Raw genomic sequence first — 22,534 nt, 5'->3', positions numbered from 1 at the left:
GTGAGGGAGTTCACCAGGGTCGCCATGAATGAGATGATCAGTGATCGCCATGGATGTGATGCAGCATTCAAAGAGCAGAGATACCAGATGTTTCACAGACATGCTAACAACTTTATCAGTCACGTGACACAGGTGGTCCACTCAGTGAAAAGGCACCTGAACAGGAGTGACGACCCCATCTACAGGAACGGCCTCCTGGTCCTGCTGAAACAGGTTCAGATGTCCCAGAGCGGTGTGGCGGGCTCGGTCAGAGACCTGCTCGCTGACTCCACTTTAAATGTGGAGGTTTATCCCTCCTTTACTGATGAGGTTTCCACTGCAATTCAGCGTGTCAAGGTGCTGAGAGCAGGTCTGGATGGCCACCAGCATCCACACCTCCTAAGTCCCCTACGAGAGGAAGCTCGGGAACCTTTTCGGACCCAAGACACTGATGAACTACACCTAGATCATAAAGTTGGAGGCATTGATTCTCCAGCTCCTAAGGTTTCAGATAGGGATTGTGAGAACAAACATGAAGAGTCATCACTAGCAGAAACTATAGACGCAATGCCGACCCATAAATATGACAGCCTTGATTTGAAGGTGCCACCTGTCGGAGAGGAGGCTAAACCGGTTCACAGGCCTCATGACTTGGATCTGTTGCCGCTCTTACATGAAGTTCTGACTCTGATCAAAGGAAAGGATGTGACGGTCCTCAACAAAGCTTGCACTGCTGTTTTGGAACTGTCAAACAGTTATGTTCAAGCAGCAAAGGAAGCTTCCTCTGTTATGGATGCCATCGACTATCAGACCTTAGAAAGCTTCAGGGCGATGCTGGTGTCTCTGACCCCGATGCTCGTCCAGACCGCCCAGGAGACGGCCATGAGCTCAGCGCTGAGCACCGAGAGCATCTACAGACACAGCGCACAGTTCTCTGACCTGATTCACAACATGCGCAAAGTCCTGCTGCCGGCGGCTGGAGCCTGGTACCAGGCCGTTAACACCATGCTGCATAGCAACGAGCCAAGGTGGGCAGAGGCTGTAGTGACTCAGCTTTCTGAGGTGATGTGTTTGTCTGCTGACCACGTACAACTCCTGACCTCCTCTGATCTAACACCACAAAGTGACTGTAAAGAGAGTTTTACTGTTTTACACAACAAGTTGAACAAGGCCCAGAACAGCACCAGGCGTCTGGCAGAGCTGTGCAGCTCCCTGGACGGTCCAGTGGAGCGACTTGAGGGGCCGTGTGTGCTGTGGGCTCTGTCCATGCACGTTCTGATCAACTCTCTGGATCAGATTCTGGAAACGTCCGGTGCAGTGGGACTGTTATCCACTCAAAACAAGCTCTCCATGTTGTCTGAAAACTCCCTGCGGCTGCAGGAGGCAGCGAGGCTCACTGGTCTGAATTGTAAAAGTACTTACAAAGCCAAGCAACTGAAGGACTTCCAGGAAGAACTTAAATCTCTCACTGCCACTTACCTACAGGTTGCAGAGGATTCCAGCCTCACACCAAGTCTGTTGCAGCTCGCCAAATCAGAATTCCTCCAAAGAAACCTCCTCATTAAAATGAGAGTTCTGTGTGGCCATTTAAGCAAAGCAAATAAAGACTACGTCAACGCAGTAAAAAATATTGTCGATGTTGCCTATTTGGCGATCAGACACGTTGGGGATGAAAAGATAGCGGAAGACGTAGAGCAGCAATTTGAAAATGCAGCACAAGTCATTTCTGAAAGGGTCAAATCTGCCACTGAACAAGTGGAAGACTGCTTGCACTACGTCCGTGACCCACGTTCTCGATGGAACCTCAGGTCCATCAACGACCACCTGTCGCTGCAGATCTCCGACATCGTGAGCAGAGCTCGGCTTCTGGTGGAGACCCGGGTCCTCTGCAACGCCCTGAGCCTGGAGGTCCAGATCCACTGCTGGTCTGCCAAGGCCCGCCACGTCTCAGAGGAGGTGCTGAAGCTAGACGGCATTCAACCGACTGCCAAAGATCACATCAGGGTTTGTCTCCAGGGCAGAGAGGTCCACGCTGCAGTGTCTCCCGGGGATGCGAGAGAAGACAAGTTCCCATTCAACACGTTTACATCTCGGACAAAAGGCGGAGAAGGTGTAGATGCTGGAGGGACTAAATCCAGTGAGTTTGAAGCGCCCCGGCAGAGCGGTTCCCTCAAACGACAAGTATGTTTGTTTTTTCCAGTTTAGTGATTTGGTTCAGTTTTCGAGCTTTCCACTAATTCTGACTTCTCTTCTCCAGGACAGTTCCAGATTTACGGTGTGTATAGATGACTCCTCCCTCACCTCCACCTCTCTGTTTTTAAAGACAGAAAGTGAGAGCTGGGATCCCAGGGACAACCGCATTGTCCAGGTGACCCGGAAGGTGGCAGACAAAATCTACTACATGACTCAGTACCTGAGGAGGAAAGGCCCCATCCCGGTGAGGAAGAGCCCGACTGGTGTCTTGTCTGGACGCTCTAGTCATTTTAAGCCATATAAAAAGTCTGCGATCTATGATTTTTCTAGAATAAAGAGGCGTTTGTGAGCACGGCTAAGGCGGTGGCCTCAGACTGCCAGGCCATCACTCAGTTCGTCTCGTTCATAGCCGCGCATTGCCTGGACGAGTCGTGCACTGCGGAGCTCTCCCTCATCGTGGAGCAGATTCTCACTGTGAGCAACCAGCTCTGCATCCTCTCCAGGTAAAGTAGGCGGTGTCGTCAAAAAGAGGGAAAAGTACCATTCGGACCAAATTGCAGACGAGGAGAGAGGGGCTTGCACCCATCGCCACACCCAAACTCAAAACACTGAGTTTGTTTGTTTCTTCTTCACTTGTCTTTTTGCTGGAAAGGTTAAACATGGAAATGTTTTTCAATGTTTGCAGCGTCAATGCAGTGATGCCCGGATGCAAATCCTCCGATGAGATCCTGGTGAAGAACGCACAGAACCTCCTCAAAACCGTCCTGCGGGGAGTCCACGCTGCAGAGACGGCCTGCATCAAGGTGTTCTATCACTAGCTACCTAAATTATTTAGATATATTACTTATACAGTATATAAGAACTTTATGTATTATAGACTATTATAGACTACGAATTATAGACAATGTGGTACTTTCAGTTTTACTAGAGTATGTTGGTGTCAGGATATTAATACTTTTACTGAAGTTAAAGCTCTGCGTACTTCTTCTGACATTGCTCATTTTCCACTTTATCTGTGAAGTTCTGTCACTGATGCTACTGTTTACCTCGCTATAAAAGTCACTGTTTACATTTTATTCCATTCACCTTGTTTATAGATATTAGTTATACAGGGGTCCATTAAAACTAATCAGTGGGTTGCTGAGTCAAATCCATATGAATGTGTGTAATGGTCCTTACTCAGGGCCTGCGGCAGCCCAAGCCGCAGTCGGCCGCAGCCGAGGCAGCAGCGCTGTGCTTCCAGTGGCGGAGGAGGCTGCAGATCCACCGCGCGCAGCAGAAGTCCAGTCCAGAGATGGACGAGCTGGGGCTGAGGAGGACAGCGTCTCACCCCCGGACCCCCAGCCTCGCCCTGCTCCACCTCCAGGACAGCCTCAGGTCAGCACCGTCCTACCACACACTGTCATAACGAGAAGGGATTGAGAAAGTAAAAGTTCTCCTCGGTGTTGAGTGTAATTTTGCTTATTAGTTTTCTATTTAAATGTATTTAAATTATTATTGCAACCAAGAGGGTTGGGGTGAAATCAGAGTAAAATCAGCTACGGAGAAGAACATTGGGTTATATACCTAACATAGTCAATTATTATTATTATAGCATATGACCAATTAGAAAAGGTATATAACTAAACTAAATATTAATAATAATCATCATCCATGGACGCAGGATAATCTTCAACCCACACTGACAGTTTTTGACACTTGGAGGAACAGATGGAGGATTCTGTGTTTACACCCATTTTAACAGTTAAATGTTTTTATTAGTACATTTCTCGCATGTGCTCGGACAGGATTCGATGACCATGATTGGAGCCAAAACAAAATAACTGCAACGTTCAACAATACACTGAATACGTGACACAAACAAGCGTTGAAGTGAAGTATGATCAAATTAAAGTTTAAAGCTCAGTCTCTTGTGACCAAAGTGGAACAACCCAAGAGAGAATGATTTCACCCAAATCCAACATAGTCTTTAGAGTTCCCATAACTCAATATGAGTTCATGAAGAGTCGACTTAGCAAAACAACAAAAGGGTGTCACTGGAAACAACACAAATAAATCTAAAACCTCAATGAATATAAAGTGTAAAAATTTCTGTAAGAATGTTTAAAAAGTTAGCTGATAGCATTAGCATCTCACCACACAGATGAAGGATTTCTCCACAGGTCAACAGTTCATCAACTCATACTAAAGTAAAAAAAAAAATAAAAAAAGGAAATGATCTACAAAACTGGCTTCAATGCACCAAGAAATCCTTAATCACAAAAGCGAGAATTAATATTTAGGATGTCATAACATAAAAAAGTCTATTTTCAAATACAAAATTTCCAGTTGATAAAACCGACGGATTCTGTGGGAAGTTCAGTGAACACAGCAAAAACAGAACGAGGTCTACGGATTATTTTATTTTTCCTTTCTTCTAGTGCATACCACACAATAGGAACAAAATAACACTCTCAAAGCACCGTCTGCACGGGATAAAATCTTTTTTTTTTTTTTTTTAGCAGATTGTACATCCAGCGTTTGCGTTTCCTCAAGCTGCGAGTGACGTTACAAACGGGTTCATGTGCTGGATCGCATCATTATTCTACTGAGGATTATTTAACATAAAGTTTTATTTACAGAAATAAATAATTCATTTATTTCCCTGACGACTTGTATATTGGTTAGACCTTTACTGAGCTTTAGGGCTGAAACAAACCGGCGTGAATCCACCTCCGTCCTGGCGTTTGTAGAAACATGTCACCGTGGAGGTGCTACACCTGCACTCCACCAGGGGGCAGTCGAGGGCAAATCTGATCTGGTTCTCAAGCCTCGTTCACACGTATATGGAATTTTCGAAAACGTATTTTCTCTGCCTTTTGGCCCCGTCCACACGAAAAAGTCATTTTAGGAACTGGAAATGTAGCTTCTGGAAAACGCCGTCCGCTGTGTTCTTCTCCATGTCTCCATTCGAGGTTGCGTCTCTCCGCCGCCGTGCTCATGTGAGCGTTCCTGCGTTCTCGTGTTGACGGAGAACTTTTTAAAAAAAATTTTTTTATGTGTTTTCGGAAGAACCAGTGTGCGTGTGGACGAGGCCTTATAAAAATGAATCTTAACCATTAACACACGTTGCAGACACTTGGTACTGCAACAACGCCTGGCAGCCGCTGGAGGCGTCCTACGTGGGGGTTTGTTTCGGCCTCAGCTCACTGAGTGTCTGACCAGTACACAGACAGTGCGGCCATCTTGCTTCCCTACTGGCAGAAGGGGGAGGCAGTGGGGTCGAAGGTCTTGAACACGTCCTTCAGTGTCCTGTCGTCGTCCTCCTCCTCCCGTCCTTCCCCTTTCTCCCCCCCCCCCTCCCCATCCCTGTCTCCCCCGGCCCCCTGCCCCCCCGGCCTGGCGTACGGGGGTCTCATCAGCGACTGCACGGGGAGGTTGTGCACGGCAGGGGGGAGGTCCGGGGGAGTTTCCGCCCGATGGGGTGGAGAGGGGGGCGGGGGGTTGCTGTCCTTCTTGGAGGGGTGTTTGAGGATGCCCGTCTTTTTTGGGGGGGGGCGAGGGTCGTACAGGCTGATGCCCCCCAGGAGGGAGGCGGGGCTCTCCAGGTTCCCGCCAGCAGCTGCCAGGCGGGGAGCGTAGGGGGGCAGCGGCTCTGCCTCGGGCCTGGACACGGCTCTGTGCAGGCGGGGGGCTGGCGCCTCCTTCTGGGAGTCCAGGCTCGCTGCGCGTCTGATGCGGGGGTCCAGGGCTCGGGGGTCCAGGGCCCGGGGGGGCAGGCGGGGGGCCCCGCCCTCCTTCAGGCGGCTGGCCGCCGCCCTGAAGGAGGAGTCATGGGCGGCGTGGTCCGGCAGACTGGCCCGGTTCATCTGGGCGTCTGCGATGAGGGGGGGGAGGGGCAGGTTGATGGAGGGCTCCTGCTTGGGGAGGGGGAGGGGGATCAGGTCCTCGGCGGACCACGCCACCGTGTGGGCGAAGGCCGGGCGCTGCAGCACCACGTCCACCCGGATGTGGCTGGACTGCTGCAGCTGGCAGCGGGGGTCCCGCAGCACGGTGCCGGGCGGGGCGTCCAGGGGGATGAGGGCCGCCCGCTCCCTCAGCTCCCTCTCCCCCTCCTCCTCCCCCCCGGCGGGGGGGTTCTGCTGACGGGGGGAGGGGCTCGGCTCCGTCGGCCTCACCTTCCTGGGGTCCCTGGAGTGCCGGGGGTCCGGCACTCCTTCGGGCTCCTTTTTGAGGTCGTGGGGCCGCTGGCGGGGGTCCGTCTTAACCCTGGGGTCGCTGGGGGGGGCCCGCTCCTTCTGCAACCTTGGGTCTCCCAGGGGGGCCTGGGGGGCCGGCTGGAGGGGCGGAGCCTCGCTGTGCTTCAGGGACTTGAGGATGGACGACACGCAGCTCCCATCCTCCTCATCGCTCGAGTACCAGTTTGTCGTTTCGTCTGTGGAAAGAGTCATCGCTTAGTGACATACAACACAGAATCGGGGACGATACCGGTTGCCCCGGACAACCAGATTTGGGCCATTTGTAGTATAGTGCACTATACCTTATCATCTGTTTGGAAACAGAGTTCTGCCAGGATTTTGAAAGTGAGATTGTTTTCTAATGGCTAGGGCTGTCCTAGCAACAGTTCAAACAAATAAAAAGTGTAAAAACTTCCTGGTGTGTGTGTGTGTGTGTGTGTGTGTGTGTGTGTGTGTGTGTGTGTGTGTGTGTGTGTGTGTGTGTGTGTGTGTGTGTGTGTGTGTGTGTGTGTGTGTGTGTGTATGGTGTATGTGTGCGTCGTCCTCTTTGGTGTAAACCAAAGAAGACGACCCTTCCGAACACTATCCGAACACAGCTTTGTGACATCACAACGACGTCCCATGATGAAGCCCTCCAGTTGCCGCAGCTACCGGGGCTCACAGCGAGGCCAGGAATTCCCCTAATATGTTTACATGTGTTTCCATGACGATGGGATTTCTGTAACTTTTTAACCTCACTATTTTCCCATAGACAAAATATGGGCACCAAAAGTGGAATATATATTGTAATGAACCCTTGGCCAAATAATAATAAGATGTGGAATAATAATAAATTGACAAGTTAAACAGCGAAGTTATTATGATTGCAGCGTTTACCTTAAAAGCAAGACAAACTTAAGAAACATTAAGTTAAATATTGAAGAAAATCAATGTCCCCCTGTCACTTCCTTGAAAAACAGGTTATAATTATATAGTTCACGTATCACTCCGGCTACATGCTAATATTAGCTAGTGGCGCCATCTTGTGACATTACACTCTACAACGGAAGACATGAATGCGTAGGTCGACATCAGAATCAAACCGTCCAACCACTCTGACCTGTCTCCTTCTCTATCCAACAACCAACAGGTCAGGAACGCTCTCAGAACCAGGATATTCCACATGAGCTTCGGAAAACACCCCTGAGATCCTTTCTCTCCAGTCATCCACCATTCTCTGTTTTGAATGGTGATCTAATCATCCACATAAACAAGAAGGCTGATCCTAAGGCGAGGAATTACTCAACCGACTGGACAGTTTGGAACTAACTAAACATTGAGTTTAATATTAATTATTTTTTGTTAGTGGAAGCCCTTAAACATAATAAAATAATTTTGTATTAATATTCAATGTATTTATTTGTTGCATTGCAAATACCGTGCACCACTCACCTCTGGCCGTTTTCTCGTCCTGGACCTGGGGTCGGTGCGGCTCGTTCTGCTGCGTCAGGTGGAGAATCAGAGCTTTCTGAAGCGCCGGCGGCAGCGACTGCATCTGCGGCTCTGCTCCGATGTGCTGCTGCAGGTTCTGCAGGACGCTCAGACCCAGGTCCGCTGGAGCAGAGAGGGAACATGACAGGATTTCTGGTGCTTTGGTCCCCTGCTTTTATCTAGGGCTGGACGATATGGCCAAAAATATAACGATATGTTTTTTTATATTGATCGATGTCGATAATTATCACAATATATATTTATTAATAATAATACACTAAATAAATAAAATGAAATAATAATGTAATCAAAATAATATATGAATAAAATAAATAATATATAAATATATATATTTAAATATATAATATAATCATCGTTGTCTGAGAACAGTCGGAAAAGTTCCTGAATCCGCACTCTGTGATTATATGCGGGGACGTTTGGAGCGCGGGACGATCTCCGACAGTGTCACACCAGATGTCACTGAAAATCGTTGATTCTTTCTGTAATCGCTCTCATTTTGCGATTAAACTCTGGACCCCAACACTGGTCAGGTGATTGACTGTTCGTGTCTCATCATTGTTTCTCTGCTGCACGATTGGCTGTTCGTGTCGTGTCTTTGTAGGTAAAGGAAAACGGATTTAAATAAGCTGTATCGATGATAAATCTCATAAATTAATCATCGTTATCGTGGAAGGTTCTATCATCAAAATGATCTAGATCGTTTTAGCATCCAGCCCTATCTATAAATATATCTAGAAGCAAAATGTATATGTATGCATGTACAGTATACAACAGAGTAGGATAGTTTTAAGTATAACAAGGATGTTTATAACATAACAGAATTGATTCATGGAGACCAGTAAGCGTCCCCCCACCTCCTTGACCCATGGCCTGGTTTCTGAGGAAGCCGCTGGGGTTCTGACTCAGCGAGGGGAACGGGAAGAGGCTCAGCAGCATCTGCAGGTCTGGCGGGAAGGGGGGAAACGGCGCCCTCTGCAGGTTCATCTGGAAGGGGGGGGGCTGTCCCAGCAGCAACGGGGGAGGGGGCTGCATTGAAAAAGCACAGGGGGGCGGTTGTTGTCCGGGGGGGCTCTGAGACACTGTAGGACCCCCAGGGTGACCCGCGGGGCCAGGGGACTCCGGTGGAGGACCAGGAGGGTCCCCAGCTTCTGGGGACAGACCCCCACCCTGCTGATCCTCTGGCCCAGGGAAGCTGGAAGCGCTGGAATTAGACAAAATCTAGTTTTGATATGATTTAATTACCTTAAATGTTCATGAATGTAAATGTTCCTGAATTACAACATTTTATTGCACCGGGGAAGTTAAGTGTTATTGTGTTGAGCCAATGAAATCACAACAAAGCAACCGTCACATAGAACCATCGTCGCCACGTCATACAAGAACTATAAGAAATAATGACCTAGGTAATGAGTTTGGAACAAGGACAGAATCAGCACTTGGACTTGTGTATCTTCAGGGCTCGAGACGAATGGAATGAACGGTTGTTCAATTTTATTCAGTTGGTTTAATGCACGGTGAGGATTTTTAGAGCTTATAGAGCGTAATCACCGGGTGTCAAGACATTTCATTGCATATACAGTGGGGAAAAAAAGTATTTAGTCAGCCACCAATTGTGCAAGTTCTCCCACTTAAAAAGATGAGAGAGGCCTGTTATTTTCATCATAGGTATACCTCAACTATGAGAGACAAAATGAGAAAAAAAAATCCAGAAAATCACATTGTCTGATTTTTAAAGAATTTATTTGCAAATTATGGTGGAAAATAAGTATTTGGTCAATAACAAAAGTTCATCTCAATACTTTGTTATATACCCTTTGTTTGCAATGACAGAGGTCAAACGCTTTCTGTAAGTCTTCACAAGATTTTCACACACTGTTGCTGGTAGTTTGGTCCATTCCTCCATGCAGATCTCCTCTGGAGCAGTGATGTTTTGGGGCTGTCGCTGGGCAACACGGACTTTCAACTCCCTCCAAAGATTTTCTATGGGGTTGATATCTGGAGACTGGCTAGGCCACTCCAGGACCTTGAAATGCTTCTTAGGAAGCCACTCCTTCGTTGCCCGGGCGGTGTGTTTAGGATCATTGTCATGCTGAAAGACCCAGCCATGTTTCATCTTCAATGCCCTTGCTGATGGAAGGAGGTTTTCACTCAAAATCTCACGATACATGGCCCCATTCATTCTTTCCTTTACACGGATCAGTCGTCCTGGTCCCTTTGCAGAAAAACAGCCCCAAAGCATGATGTTTCCACCCCCATGCTTCACAGTAGGTATGGTGTTCTTTGGATGCAACTCAGCTTTCTTTCTCCTCCAAACACGACAAGTTGAGTTTTTACCAAAAACTTATATTTTGGTTTCATCTGACCATATGACATTCTCCCAATCCTCTTCTGGATCATCCAAATGCTCTCTAGCAAACTTCAGACGGGACTGGACATGTACTGGCTTAAGCAGGGGGACACGTCTGGCACTGCAGGATTTGAGTCCCTGGCGGCGTAGTGTGTTACTGATGGTAGCCTTTGTTACTTTGGTCCCAGCTCTCTGCAGGTCATTCACTAGGTCCCCCCGTGTGGTTCTGGGATGTTTGCTCACCGTTCTTGTGATCATTTTGACCCCACGAGGTGAGATCTTGCGTGGAGCCCCAGATCGAGGGAGATTATCAGTGGTCTTGTATGTCTTCCATTTTCTAATAATTGCTCCCACAGTTGATTTCTTCACAACAAGCTGCTTACCTATTGCAGATTCAGTCTTCCCAGCCTGGTGCAGGTCTACAGTTTTGTTTCTGGTGTCCTTTGACAGCTCTTTGGTCTTGGCCATAGTGGAGTTTGGAGTGTGACTGTTTGAGGTTGTGGACAGGTGTCTTTTATACTGATAACGAGTTCAAACAGGTGCCATTAATACAGGTAACGAGTGGAGGACAGAGGAGCCTCTTAAAGAAAAAGTTACAGGTCTGTGAAAGCCAGAAATATTGCTTGTTTGTAGGTGACCAAATACTTATTTTACCAAGGAATTTACCAATTAATTCATTAAAAATCCTACAATGTGATTTCCTGGATTCTTTCCCCCCCATTCTGTCTCTCATAGTCGAAGTGAACCTATGATGAAAATTACAGGCCTCTCTCATCTTTTTAAGTGGGAGAACTTGCACAATTGGTGGCTGACTAAATACTTTTTTGCCCCACTGTATGTATGTGACAAATAACCTCTTGAATCTTGAACTTGAAGGAGGACGTCCGCTGAACAGTGAACAAGAGTCAGAAGAGTCGCTCACTCTGAGTTTTGAACAGCATTCTCACAGGAATTATTTAATTGTGTCAAAACGGTTTATTTTGGTGGAATGCTGTGTTGGAGTGAGTCCAGACTCCTGAATCATTTCAACGATTTGTTCAAGATTCAAGATTCAAGATTTTTATTTGTCACATACATATACATACTTCCATACATATATGCAGTGAAATGTAATGCAACGCACCCGGTGATAGCACACAAGAAGTCCTAGGAAAAAGTACTAAAATAAAATAAAATAAAAAGTAGAAAATTCCTTTCTAATAGACCGACTAACTGACTCCTAAAACGTAATACAGTAAGTGGAATACTTATAGAATAAGATAAAAATATATAGAATAAAATACAATAAAAAATAAATTGAAATAAAATGGAATAGGTTGAAGGAATATGGCTATGTATATACAGATATGTGCATTTAAAGTGGCATGTGAATTAAAGTGGCATGTGAATGTGAATAGTGTGAGGTAGTGTTTGGGATAATACAGCACAGTATACAACAGTAAAGGTTCCCTGTGAAGGAATCGTTCGCAAGACTTGCATCACTAAGTTCTGTCTGGCTGCAGAACAAATTCTAAACTACTGTAATTAGAATTGCAGAAAATGTATGAATTTGAATGTCAGTGATTTTTATTGTTTAGTGTGAAGTAATAATATTAATGTAATATGATCTATATTGGTAAACGAAAGTATACTTTCAGTCAACATGCAACATGAAAGCAAAGATTTATATCACTTTTTTTTCCCCAAGCCTTTGAATTGTCTTGCATTTATGCCAGGAACCAATATGGATCACCAATCTCCTGGTGCTCCCTGAGAACCAGGAGGAAGAACCCACGAGGAAGAATGTTACTACTACTACTACCACTACTATTACTGCTATTCCTAGAGAATATTTAGCTGTGACTGTGACATACAGTTGGTTTTATGCTGTGACTGTACAATGATAACAAAGAGATATTCTATTCTATTCTTTGGACAAAAGCGTCTGACCAATTACAACGTAATGTATGATGAATGGCTGCTGCCGGCTTCTGCAGCAGCCATTCAAACTAGTGTTGAACCACTAGTTTGAAGCAATTCAGACTTGCCATCCCTACGTTTCGGCCCTCACACTCAAGAGTTTGATGATGAATAAAACTGACCTCAGGCTGATCTTGTGCACCAGGTCCACGGTGGGCTGGACATTGATCTCGAACAGCGAGGGGATCTTCTTGCCCCCGTCGGTAGGGCTGGCGTGGCCGGGTGTGGGCAGTAGCCCCACCCCAGGTGGCGGCTTGGGCAGCGGGGCGATGCCCTGCTTCCTCAGGTCCTCCAGCTCCAGCTCATCCTCATGGGCGTTCTCCTCCTCTGTGCTCATGATCTGGAAGAAACAAGCGGAGCAGATGCAAGTAGATCATCATAGATAAACAGATAAACAATATTTGTTTAGGCAGCAAGTGAACATTGTGAGCACATTGTGATGCTGGCCGACTGGGTCAGAGCATCTCCAAAACCACGGGTCTTGTGGCTGTTCCCGCTGTGCAGTGGTTACTACCAAAAGTGTCCAAGGAAGGACGACCGGTGAACCGGCGACAGGGTCATGGGGCCCAAGGCTCATTGATGCACGTGGGGAGTCAAGTCTAGCCCATCTGGTTGGATCCCACGGAAGAACTACTGCAGCACAAAGTGTTGAAACAGTGAATGTTGTTATGATAGAAAGGTGTAGAACACACAGTGCATGGCAGCTTGCTGCGTATGGGAGCTCACAGTGTCCATGCTGACCCCTGTCCACCCCTGAAAGCACCTACAATGGACACGTGAGCATCGTTTTAATGTTGTGGCTGATGGGGTGTGTGTGTGTATATATACATATATATATATATATATATATATATATATATATATATATACACATACACACACACACACACACACACACACACACACACACACACACACACACACACACACACACACACACCGGTTGTTGTGTGTACGACGTCCACAAAACCGCCGCTCACTGGATATTTTCCCTTTTTGAGATCGTTCTCTGTAAACTCTAGAGATGGTTGTGCGTGAAAATCCCAGTAGGTCAGCAGTTTGTGAAATACTCAGACCAGCCCGTCTGGCACCAACAACCATGCCACGTTCAAAGTCACTTAAATCCCCTTTCTTCCCCGTTCTGATGCTGGGTTTGAACTTCAGCAAGTCATCCTCACCATGTCCACATGCCTAAATGCAATGAGCTGCTGCCATGTGATTGGCTGATTGGCTATTTGTGTTAACAAGCAATTGAACAGGTGTACCTAATAAAGTGGCCGGTGAGTATGTTTCCCATGTTAATAAAACCCTTCGAATTTAATTGAAGACAGAAAATGACAGATGAGACAAAAAGATAACACGGACGGAGAGACAGATTGAGAGCTAGACAGACAGACAGACACCTGTCTCACCCTGTCCAGCAGCTCTTTGGTCACATCATTCAGCGCCTGGTGGGAGAACTTGCAGCTGTCACCTTGGTAACACTTTGCCCCTGTGTGGAAGAACTTGCAGGGATATTCATGTGCGGTCACAGATTAAGGAGTTAATAATATGAAATAACAATAAGAGGCAGAACGATACAATATAAATATAGTTACCATTATTATTATGAGGAGTTCCATCGAGCATCTCCCTCACTAGAGTAGAGACTAGAGTAAATCAGATCTAACAATATAAATATTGATCTCAGATTGGATCCCAGAGACATCTGATCAAATGGGGCCCGTGGCCCAATGCAGATAAAACGGAGGGTGGAGATGATAACGGTTTAGAATCAATGGATTAACACTGGTTAGAAGGATATTGTGCATGTAAATGCAGTTATCTCCTTTGCTGCAGTATCCCTGGAGGTAGAACTTGCATAGCTCCTTCTTCTTGTCAGGAATCACAAGCTCGTGTTCGAACTTACACTGTTCCCCCTGCACGGACACAGAATCAGTTACTCACACAACAAACCGTTAAAATAAATATCTCATTGTTAGAAGTATGCCAAGAAAAACTTCAATTACTCCTAACCTTGATGCAGCGTCCCTCTAGGAAGTACTTGCAGATGTATCTGCCATTGTGTTCGACAGTGTGCTGGTTTATAAACTCCTGGCTCATGATCGGACGCTTCTTCTGGAAAGTGGAACAATTCTTTCCTTCCTGTGAAAACCAAATCAATAGTTATTTTATTTCATTGATAAATCAATTAAACAATCAGAGCTGGGTACCAGGCAGGATCTCGGGATTTGATTCAATTTTGATACAAGTGTATATTGTTGACATTTTATACCTAATGACAATTTCTCCCAAGTTCTGAGTTATACCATTACTAAAATATATCACTCAAAAAATTCAGTCTAAAACACAAATGTAATATTTCAATTAAATTGTGACCATTGCAGTATTTAACTGACGTGAAAATGGTTGCATAACTTCCAAATAAAATATTCATATTACAATTTTCATATCCATTCAGAAAATTTAAACAATAGGATTGAACTGTATTAGAGTATTGATTGTTTTTAACCCTATGGGAACTATCTGTACTTTTATGAGATATTTACACAGTTGAAATATCTGAGAACCAATAATGAATTATGTGGATATTCTGACTATTGATCATAACCGTCTATGAAGCTCAGAAAACTGCATAACGCTCCTTAAAGACATTTAACAACACTCACCATGCACTTTATAAGAAACACTATATACTAATACTGGGTGGGGCCTCTCTTTGCCCTAAAAAAGCCTAAATTCTTCATGGTATGGATTCCAAAATGTTGGAAACGTTGTAGTCCATCCACCTCGAGGTTCCACGTGTTGTGCATCCTGACATGTTGTTCTGCTCACCACATTGTGAGTGGTCATCTGAGTTACTGTAGCCTGTCAGCTCCAACCAGTCTGGCCGTTCTCCCTCGACATCCCTCATCAACAAGGCGTTTCCGTCCACAGAACGTTCACCTGGTTGACTTATCTTATGCAATGAATTCAGACGACATACGTACATTTTGTCTGTTTGGACTAAAATAAAAAGCCCAGCAGCCTGTGAGGATCCCCTTCACATACAGAGCTGGATCTCTAAAAAGAGACTAACTTTCATCACTGAAACCACAACACTACAAGTGTGTCCACTCCTCCGCCCACCATGTCCCTGTCCACTCTATACATTCTCTAAGGACCTTTCTTATAGAATTTGTATTATTGGGATACTTATGGGATTTGAGTGATGCACGGCACTGATCGCTGGAGTGACAAAGGAAAACAGAGTTTTAATTGTTTTTCTTAATCCACACATTCCAGAGGCCCCCTAGCCAGGCAATTGCTTAACTATGTCACATAAAAAGATCGCCTGTGCATCTCCCGTCTTGCCTGCTGCAAAGCTCTTCTGGCTGGACTACCCGTCTGTTCCATCAGAGCTCGAAATCGCACACAGAACTCAGCAGCCCGTCAAAATGCGCTCATGTCACTCCCCTCCTTCGATCACTTCACTGGTTTCCCATCTCTGCTGTGATCCTATTGAGACGCTGCTGCTCTCCTACAAGGCCGTCCATCCAACTGCTCCTCCAAATCTCCAATCACTGGTCGAGTTCCAGACTCCAACTCGTTTGCTCTGCTCCTCCGTCACAACTTAAGTCTCAAGGGTCGTTTGTCCCAGTCACGACTCTTCTCATCCCTGGCGCCACAATGGTGGAACGAGCTCCCCTCGTGCGTCAGAACCCATCTCTTCACACTGCACGTGGAAACTACTTGCGCTGACCTGGCCCCTTTGCTGTCTAACATACTCGTTACAAAAGACTTGACTAGTACTGCTTGTTTCTAGAGAATGTGTAGCTGGCTTTGACAGTGACATACAGTAATGTGATGTCATAATGTACTGTCTCGTCACGTCTAGTGTCTTACCGGCATCGCACTGTCCAATGACAGCTCTCCTCCCATGCCATGGCCCCGCCCCCCCCACGGCTTCCCCTTCAACTTCTTGTTCTTGTTGAGGAGGCCCCGCCCCCGGCCAGGAGGTCCACCTCTGCCACGCCCCCTCTGCACAACTGAAAAGTTTTTACAAAAATACACATTTCTGATTGCCTTTTTGTCTATTTTAACCAGATTCAAAAGAGAAGGTCAATATCAATTTGATCTTGTGTCCAGTTTGGATGGTGAGGGGCTCCATGCCAACTGTGTTAGCTCAATGCATGGCTGCAGAGGGCATCCATTAGTGTAGCTCCTGCGAAATTTACCAAAGAACTTGTGTATCCCTGACTACTCCATTATTTTGGGAACTCTCACAGGAGCAAAGGACAATGTTTTTTTCCCAACTATAATAAATAATAGTTCAAAATGGCTGACCGACTAATGTTCAAAACCAGCTCGGTGGTTTCAAACGTGACTGGACTAATGTTCCTACACTGCTGCTGCTTGTGGGGGCCCCTCATGTTGGCCCTCCTCGTGGGGTCCTTGGCGTGGCGTCCTCGGCCCTCGCCACTCAGGTCCTTGGACATCGGGAAGTCGGACATGTCGTCCATGTAGTCGTCCTCCTCGTAGTCGTACTTTCCATCGCTGTAGTCGCTGTACTTATCATAGTCGCCGCTCTTGCGCTGTGGAGATTTCTGCAGGACACCGTGGACGCCTTTGGAGTCCCGGTCGTGCTGAGAAGTTCCAGAAAATAAATGAAATGAATACGTTTCCCAATAACACTTCATTTATGTCTGCAGGCATTTTTATTATTCCAAGTTAAACTTTACACAGTTTGTTATTGTAGTGACTATGTTCTTTAAAAGATTACAAGGTGTTTAACACAGTACCACTGGTTAAAACAGCAGCCTTGTCCTGTGATGAGCTGCCTTTCAACTACATGTACCTTTAAACTGGGGTCGGGGTCAGAACCTGGGGTCTGCTCACCTGGGAGGACTGGCCGTTAGATTCCCGCTTGGACCCTGGACTCTTCCAGCTCTTGGTTCTCTGTGGACGGTCGTAGTCCGAATCGTAGCTGTCCGAGCTGGAGCCGCTGGAGGGGGAGTGGTGCTGAGGAGAGAATTAAATTGTTCAGTTCAACTGTTAAGAGTCGTTGTGGATGGGCAGTAACACTTAGCGCCCCCCAGTGGACTGAAGCGGTAGTGTTTCGAGCTCCACCACCTCTTGTCACAAGGAGCTACCGCCGCTCTGTGGCAGAGGCAAAGCCGAATAACGCAAAGCGTGCGGCTGTCGGTCTCATTCTTTCACATCTGTTATATAGACACATCAAGAACATTTACAAGACAAAGCGCTGAAAATTCCTCGTCGTGGCTTTAACGCAACATCTTGTTTAAACAGTAACTTGGACCAGTGAAATGATTGGTACCTTCTGTCTGTCTCGCCTCCTCTTCTTGGACCTGCGCTTCTCCTTTGTCTTCCTGGAGCGTTTCCTGGAGTGACGGTGCGTCTTCTCTTCCCTCTCTCTGCCTTTATCCTTTACTTTCTCCTTCAACTCTTTCTCTTTTCCCTTGTCTTCCTTCCCCTCCTGGGTTTCTTTTTCCTCTTCAATTCCGATCCCTTCATCGTCTATTTCTCCGTCTTCCAGCTCGCCGTCCTCCCTTTGAACGGAGACAGAAGCAGTGAGCATCAGTCTAATGGAACAGACCTTCAGTTTAGACATTTATATTCGTTACTAAACCTCAGCGCTCTTTAATGTTGATAAAATTAAAGAGCCCAATACAAGCCTGCTGATGGGTTCAGCTAGCCTAGCTGCTGTGAAATTAGGGAAATGCCAGCGTCTCAGAAGCTGAAATTATTTTAGCGATACATCTTGCGTCTTTTTTAAGAGCAAAAATAAAGACATAAGATCTTTGTTCTTAATGCACTGCATTAGAAACTACTAAAAACTAGAACAACTATTTTAAAAAGCTAATTTCCCACAAAAAAATTAAAATTTCCATTATCCAATTAAACCATTCTCTCTTAGCTCCTACTGATTCACAATCAGTTTTGAGACCAAAACAAAAGTGTTTGGAATGTTTTGCGTTACTATTTACACCTTCATTTAAAGAGCAACTCAACACCACACAGGGTAGGAATCCAGCGTCTGGGTCGAAACTTTTCGACTAGGTTTTAATTCTGGACACGCCCTCGTCTTGATGCCATTGCAGCTCTTCTCCCTAAGGTGTCGATGGGAAACAGTGAACAATGACATCACGATTGGAGTGCGGCCATGAGACAACATCACAACCCGGTCAAAAAGTCTCAAGTGCAGTGGTGGTCATTTTCTGCTGGTGTTGAGTGACTCCTGAAGATCGGATTGGACCCAAAAGTGTGAAACTCACTCAAGTCCTCGTTCTGGAAACCAGACTGAAGCCGGACTTTTGGTTTTTAGTGACTTTCCCTGTTGGGAGTTAGGATATAAAGTTCAGAGTTGGTGTTTTTCAAGGGGATGGAATTCATTCTGAAGAAACAGACCGAAACAGAGTGGAGTTTTTAAAGTGAAATTAAAAACTCCTTTTTTAGCTTTTAAGTGTAAGCTGAACTTGTGTGTATATAGCACAAGTTAAGCTTTAACTTCCTGTGTACCACAGGCAGAAAAATGACATTGACTGCACTACAAGATATGAACCTACAGCTTGGACGTACTTTAAAGGATCAGTTCACTATTTTCCAACCGGGGTTCCATACTTCATAACTGTTCATTCATAACCTGCACTTTACTATTGAGAAACTTACCACTTTGCTGCAGCTCCTTACTGATTAAATTGTAGTCCCACGGGGCAAATGGTTAAGCCTTAAATGTTTTTCCAAAATGGGAAAGTTAAAAATGATAGTCATGTTTGTTTTTGTGTTTACGTGTGTATTTAAATTTTTTTTCCCACATGTTTAAAAGTAATATAACATTGCCTGTTGGCTCAAGAAGGTTGAGAGTAGTAAGCGATACAACTTCCTGTTTCTAGTTGCTTATGATAACATGGATGAAGGCAAAATGTTTGATTAGCAGAAGTGCAAGAGTCAATAAAACCGTGACAAACTGACAAAAATGCAGTCCGGACCATTTTATGACATACTAAGAATGTCTGACAATATATTTCTCGTTTAAGAAGAGGAGATTGAAAATGTTTTCTTTTTTTGTTTTTTAAAGGTTTGCCCCATTGGAGTACATTTAATTAACCACAGTGAGAAGCTTCAGTAAGTTTCTCTACAGTAAACCATATATGACGGGAACCAACATTCTAATAAGGTCCAGCTTGAAAAATGGCAAACACTTCCTTTCATGTTTTAGAAATACACAAGACCACAGTGTGTATGGAGCTCTATTTAGGTACATCTGGAAATAAAAAGCAAAATGGCACAGACTGAAAATTTAACTCAATGAGAAGGAGGAAATTTGGGGAATATTTTTCACAAAAAAATGATATATTGTGAAAATCCACTTTCTGGCTCGCGCCTCAACACATATCAGTGTTTGAATAGGTAAACGGGATGTGTTTGGGGATTACCAACTGGGACCGGCGGAAACTGACGACAGTCACAAACATCTTTTGTTCAAATGATGGAGAGTAACATTCTGGGATGTAGACGCTACAGTTCCGGGGGATTTGGAGACGCCATTAGCGGTGATGACAGCAGTTGTTATTTTTAATATGGGGCAGGTCTTAAAGTAAAGTGGGTTCCCCACACACAGAGGACGAGGCTCAAACGTGGAGCCTCCTGCTCCACCTCACAGCTCCGCCCGCTGGCTCACAGGGAGCCAATACAAACAGCTTGCCAAACCAAACACTTAACCGGAAACCGGCTTCTGCGCATGAAATTCACCAAACCAGGGCCGGACACCAACTTTTAGAAGGGGTCGCCAAGCTGGCTGGCAAAGCAGCTGCCCAATTGTAATCATTTCATAATTGAGGGACAACGATCCAATACGCTGTAATTATAATCCATATTCTACTTGTTTAGTAAATCAACGCTCCGGGGAAACAAATTTTCCTTGGCAGAAGTTTCTAAACAGAGGTATACCATTTCTATTTGTTTTGTTAAACACATGAAAAGTCCACAGACCGCACAGAATGGTTGACAACGGAACCCAATTTGGTCGGCCGGATCGACCATTATTGTTGGGCTTTAAAAACATGTATATTTTACCTACACAGCCATTAAAGCTTGGTGCAGATCAGAATCAGAATCAGAAATACTTTAATAATCCCAGGGGGAAATTACTTAAATATAGATAAGAAGCACTATATTGATCCCGGTGGGAAATGCGTCCTCCGCATTTGACCCGTCCTATTTAGGAGGAGTGGGCAGCCAAAGCCGGGGGACCAACTCCAGCTCTAGAGCCATCGTCTTGCTCAAGGGCACAGGCAGGAGCGCAAACCTAACACACCCCCTCGGGTCGGGGTTCACACCCAGAACCGGAACAGGAGAGATAAGAGACAACACGGGGCCGGCGCTGGAGGAGACACGCGCTTCTCAAGCTCAGCCCAAAGCCTCCACCAAGACCTCCATCACCAAGACCTCCATCACCAAGACCTCCACCATAACAACCGGGAGGGGGCAGCGGTACTGCGGACTGCCGCCGGGGGGCGCGGCGCGGGGATGGGCGTGGCACACGGTGGCGCTTCATCCAGAGACGGAAACAATGGAGTCACGTTCCTCCCAATTCACAACAAAACCACGAGACACTTCGGCTGCGTGGAAATGGTCACGGATGCGTTAACAACACAGTGATGGGCGCCATTGAAACAGCATTACTCCATTACACTGACAGTCATGCAGATGTGTGGGGAGGAGGTGGCTGACAATGTCACTGTCCTAGAAAATAATGAGGGAGGGGGATTAGAACCGTGACTCAATAAAAGTAATGACAACAACACCGTGATGGGCGCCATTTTAACACCATTATTGCGTTACACTAAACGGCATGCAAAGATTTGTGGGGAGGAGGGGGGACCCTGGAAATGTTGCTCTCCCGAAATTAGGAAAAAATGAAGAAAAAATAATTTAGGAAAAAAAAAATTTAATAAACCAAAGAAATGAAAGACAGCAACACAGCACGGATGAGCGCGTTAAGAATCGCATAAGGTTGTTACTCGACCTTCCGTCCCCCGCCAGCCCACAGTCTGTCATGTTTGGGTGTTTACAAACTCATTTCAGTGGCGTGTTAACTCAGACAGCACAGCCCCGAAGGCCCCGCGCTGCTCGGCTCACTGTCCCGTCGGAAGAGCGCCGCTGCCCGGAGGGAGACACGGGGAGGAAGGAGAGGACGGAGCGCATGGCCGCCGCCTTCAGCGTCTTCATTTCAAAATGGCTTCCGCTCGTCCGCGGCCCGCGCGGCCCCGCCTCCCGGGGCCGCGCTCCGTCGGCCGCGCGGATCAACCGAACGTGGCTGGAGCGCAGCCGCCGCGTCCGCAACACCATTGGTCGAGCTTTGTGCGGGGGGCGGAGTCCGAGGAGGTGAAAGTCGACGCTGATTTGTCCGGAGAGCTGTCGGTTACGCGCGGCAGCCGTGACGGCCGGGATGCGGAAAAAAATATATATTTTAAATATTTCCACGTTTCCTTCATTTTGTTGCGTTGAAATGATTAAATTATGATCATTTGATATTTCATGTTTAATGATTTTGTCTTAATGCCGCATGGTGTAAGTGACGGTTGATTCGATAAAGAGTCGGCGGAATAATTGCGCCATAAGCAGCCTAAAATGAAATAAATACATCTGGTTCGTTTGCCATAAGTTATAATAAAAAAATACATTTTAAAATGAAAGAAAAAAATATGATAAACATGATCATTTATAAAACCACACCATGTTTACGTCGACATACGCTGCACGTCCCCCGTGCACCAGCAGGGGTCGCTGCAGATCCATAAATGAACCAGTCAGCGTTTACTTGGCCTCTGCTCCGCACTGTTCTACTCAGACGATAATTCCATTTAACTTTGAAATTCACTTGTTTTGTATCTTCCCAACACTTCTCCTGCGAGAGGCAGATCCTTCAGCAAGTTTTACTTCTAGTCTTTATTGTCCCTCAGGGAAGATTTGGTTGCAGTCAGGGTTGGGGGAAGCAAAAGAACACAACTAAGACATTTAAAACAGTAAAAACACAGGAAGACCAAAAAAAAGAACCAGAATAAACAGTAAAAACACAGTAAGACAAAAAAAAAAACAAGAACAAAGAGTAAAAACACAATAGGACAAAAAACAGAATAAACATTAAAAACACATTAAGTCAAAAAAGAATAAACATTTAAAACACGTTAAGACAAAAAAAGAATAAACATTTAAAACACGTTAAGACAAAAAAAAACAGAATAAACAGTAAAAACACATTAAGACAAAAAACAGAATAAACAATAAAAACACAGTCAGACAAAAAACAGAATAAAAAAATAAAAACACAATAAGGCAAAAAACA

The 22,534-nt window shown here is 45.7% G+C and overlaps 1 protein-coding gene across 1 annotated transcript; it reads right to left on the bottom strand.

Annotated features, from left to right (window-relative positions):
• Positions 1-3,903: 3,903 nt before the first annotated feature.
• zc3h6 (zinc finger CCCH-type containing 6) lies at positions 3,904-21,404 on the bottom strand. Its single transcript, XM_080016845.1, has 12 exons — positions 21,215-21,404; positions 17,504-17,735; positions 17,065-17,187; positions 16,571-16,811; positions 16,072-16,214; positions 14,203-14,331; positions 13,991-14,105; positions 13,599-13,708; positions 12,309-12,526; positions 8,735-9,081; positions 7,821-7,982; positions 3,904-6,586 (listed from the first exon to the last, which is right to left on the bottom strand). Exons 1-12 carry the CDS (start codon positions 21,244-21,246, stop codon positions 5,406-5,408), a joined length of 3,033 nt encoding a protein of 1,010 aa, XP_079872971.1. The 5' UTR covers positions 21,247-21,404; the 3' UTR covers positions 3,904-5,405.
• Positions 21,405-22,534: the final 1,130 nt, after the last annotated feature.

This window comes from Zeus faber (assembly GCF_960531495.2).
Source record: "Zeus faber genome assembly, chromosome: 16".
Classification (NCBI taxonomy): Eukaryota; Metazoa; Chordata; class Actinopteri; order Zeiformes; family Zeidae; genus Zeus; species Zeus faber.
This window is presented reverse-complemented; position numbering and strand designations above follow the sequence as displayed.

Excerpts from the sequence above, each read along its gene's own strand:
- zc3h6 (XM_080016845.1), bottom strand. The coding sequence starts at position 21,246 with ATGACAGACTGTGGGCTGGCGGGGGACGGAAG. Across the intron at positions 12,527-13,598 it reads CCAAAGAGCTGCTGGACAGG|ATCATGAGCACAGAGGAGGA; the intron begins GTGAGACAGGTG and ends TGTTTCTTCCAG. Across the intron at positions 6,587-7,820 it reads GGACGAGAAAACGGCCAGAG|ACGAAACGACAAACTGGTAC; the intron begins GTGAGTGGTGCA and ends CTCTTTCCACAG.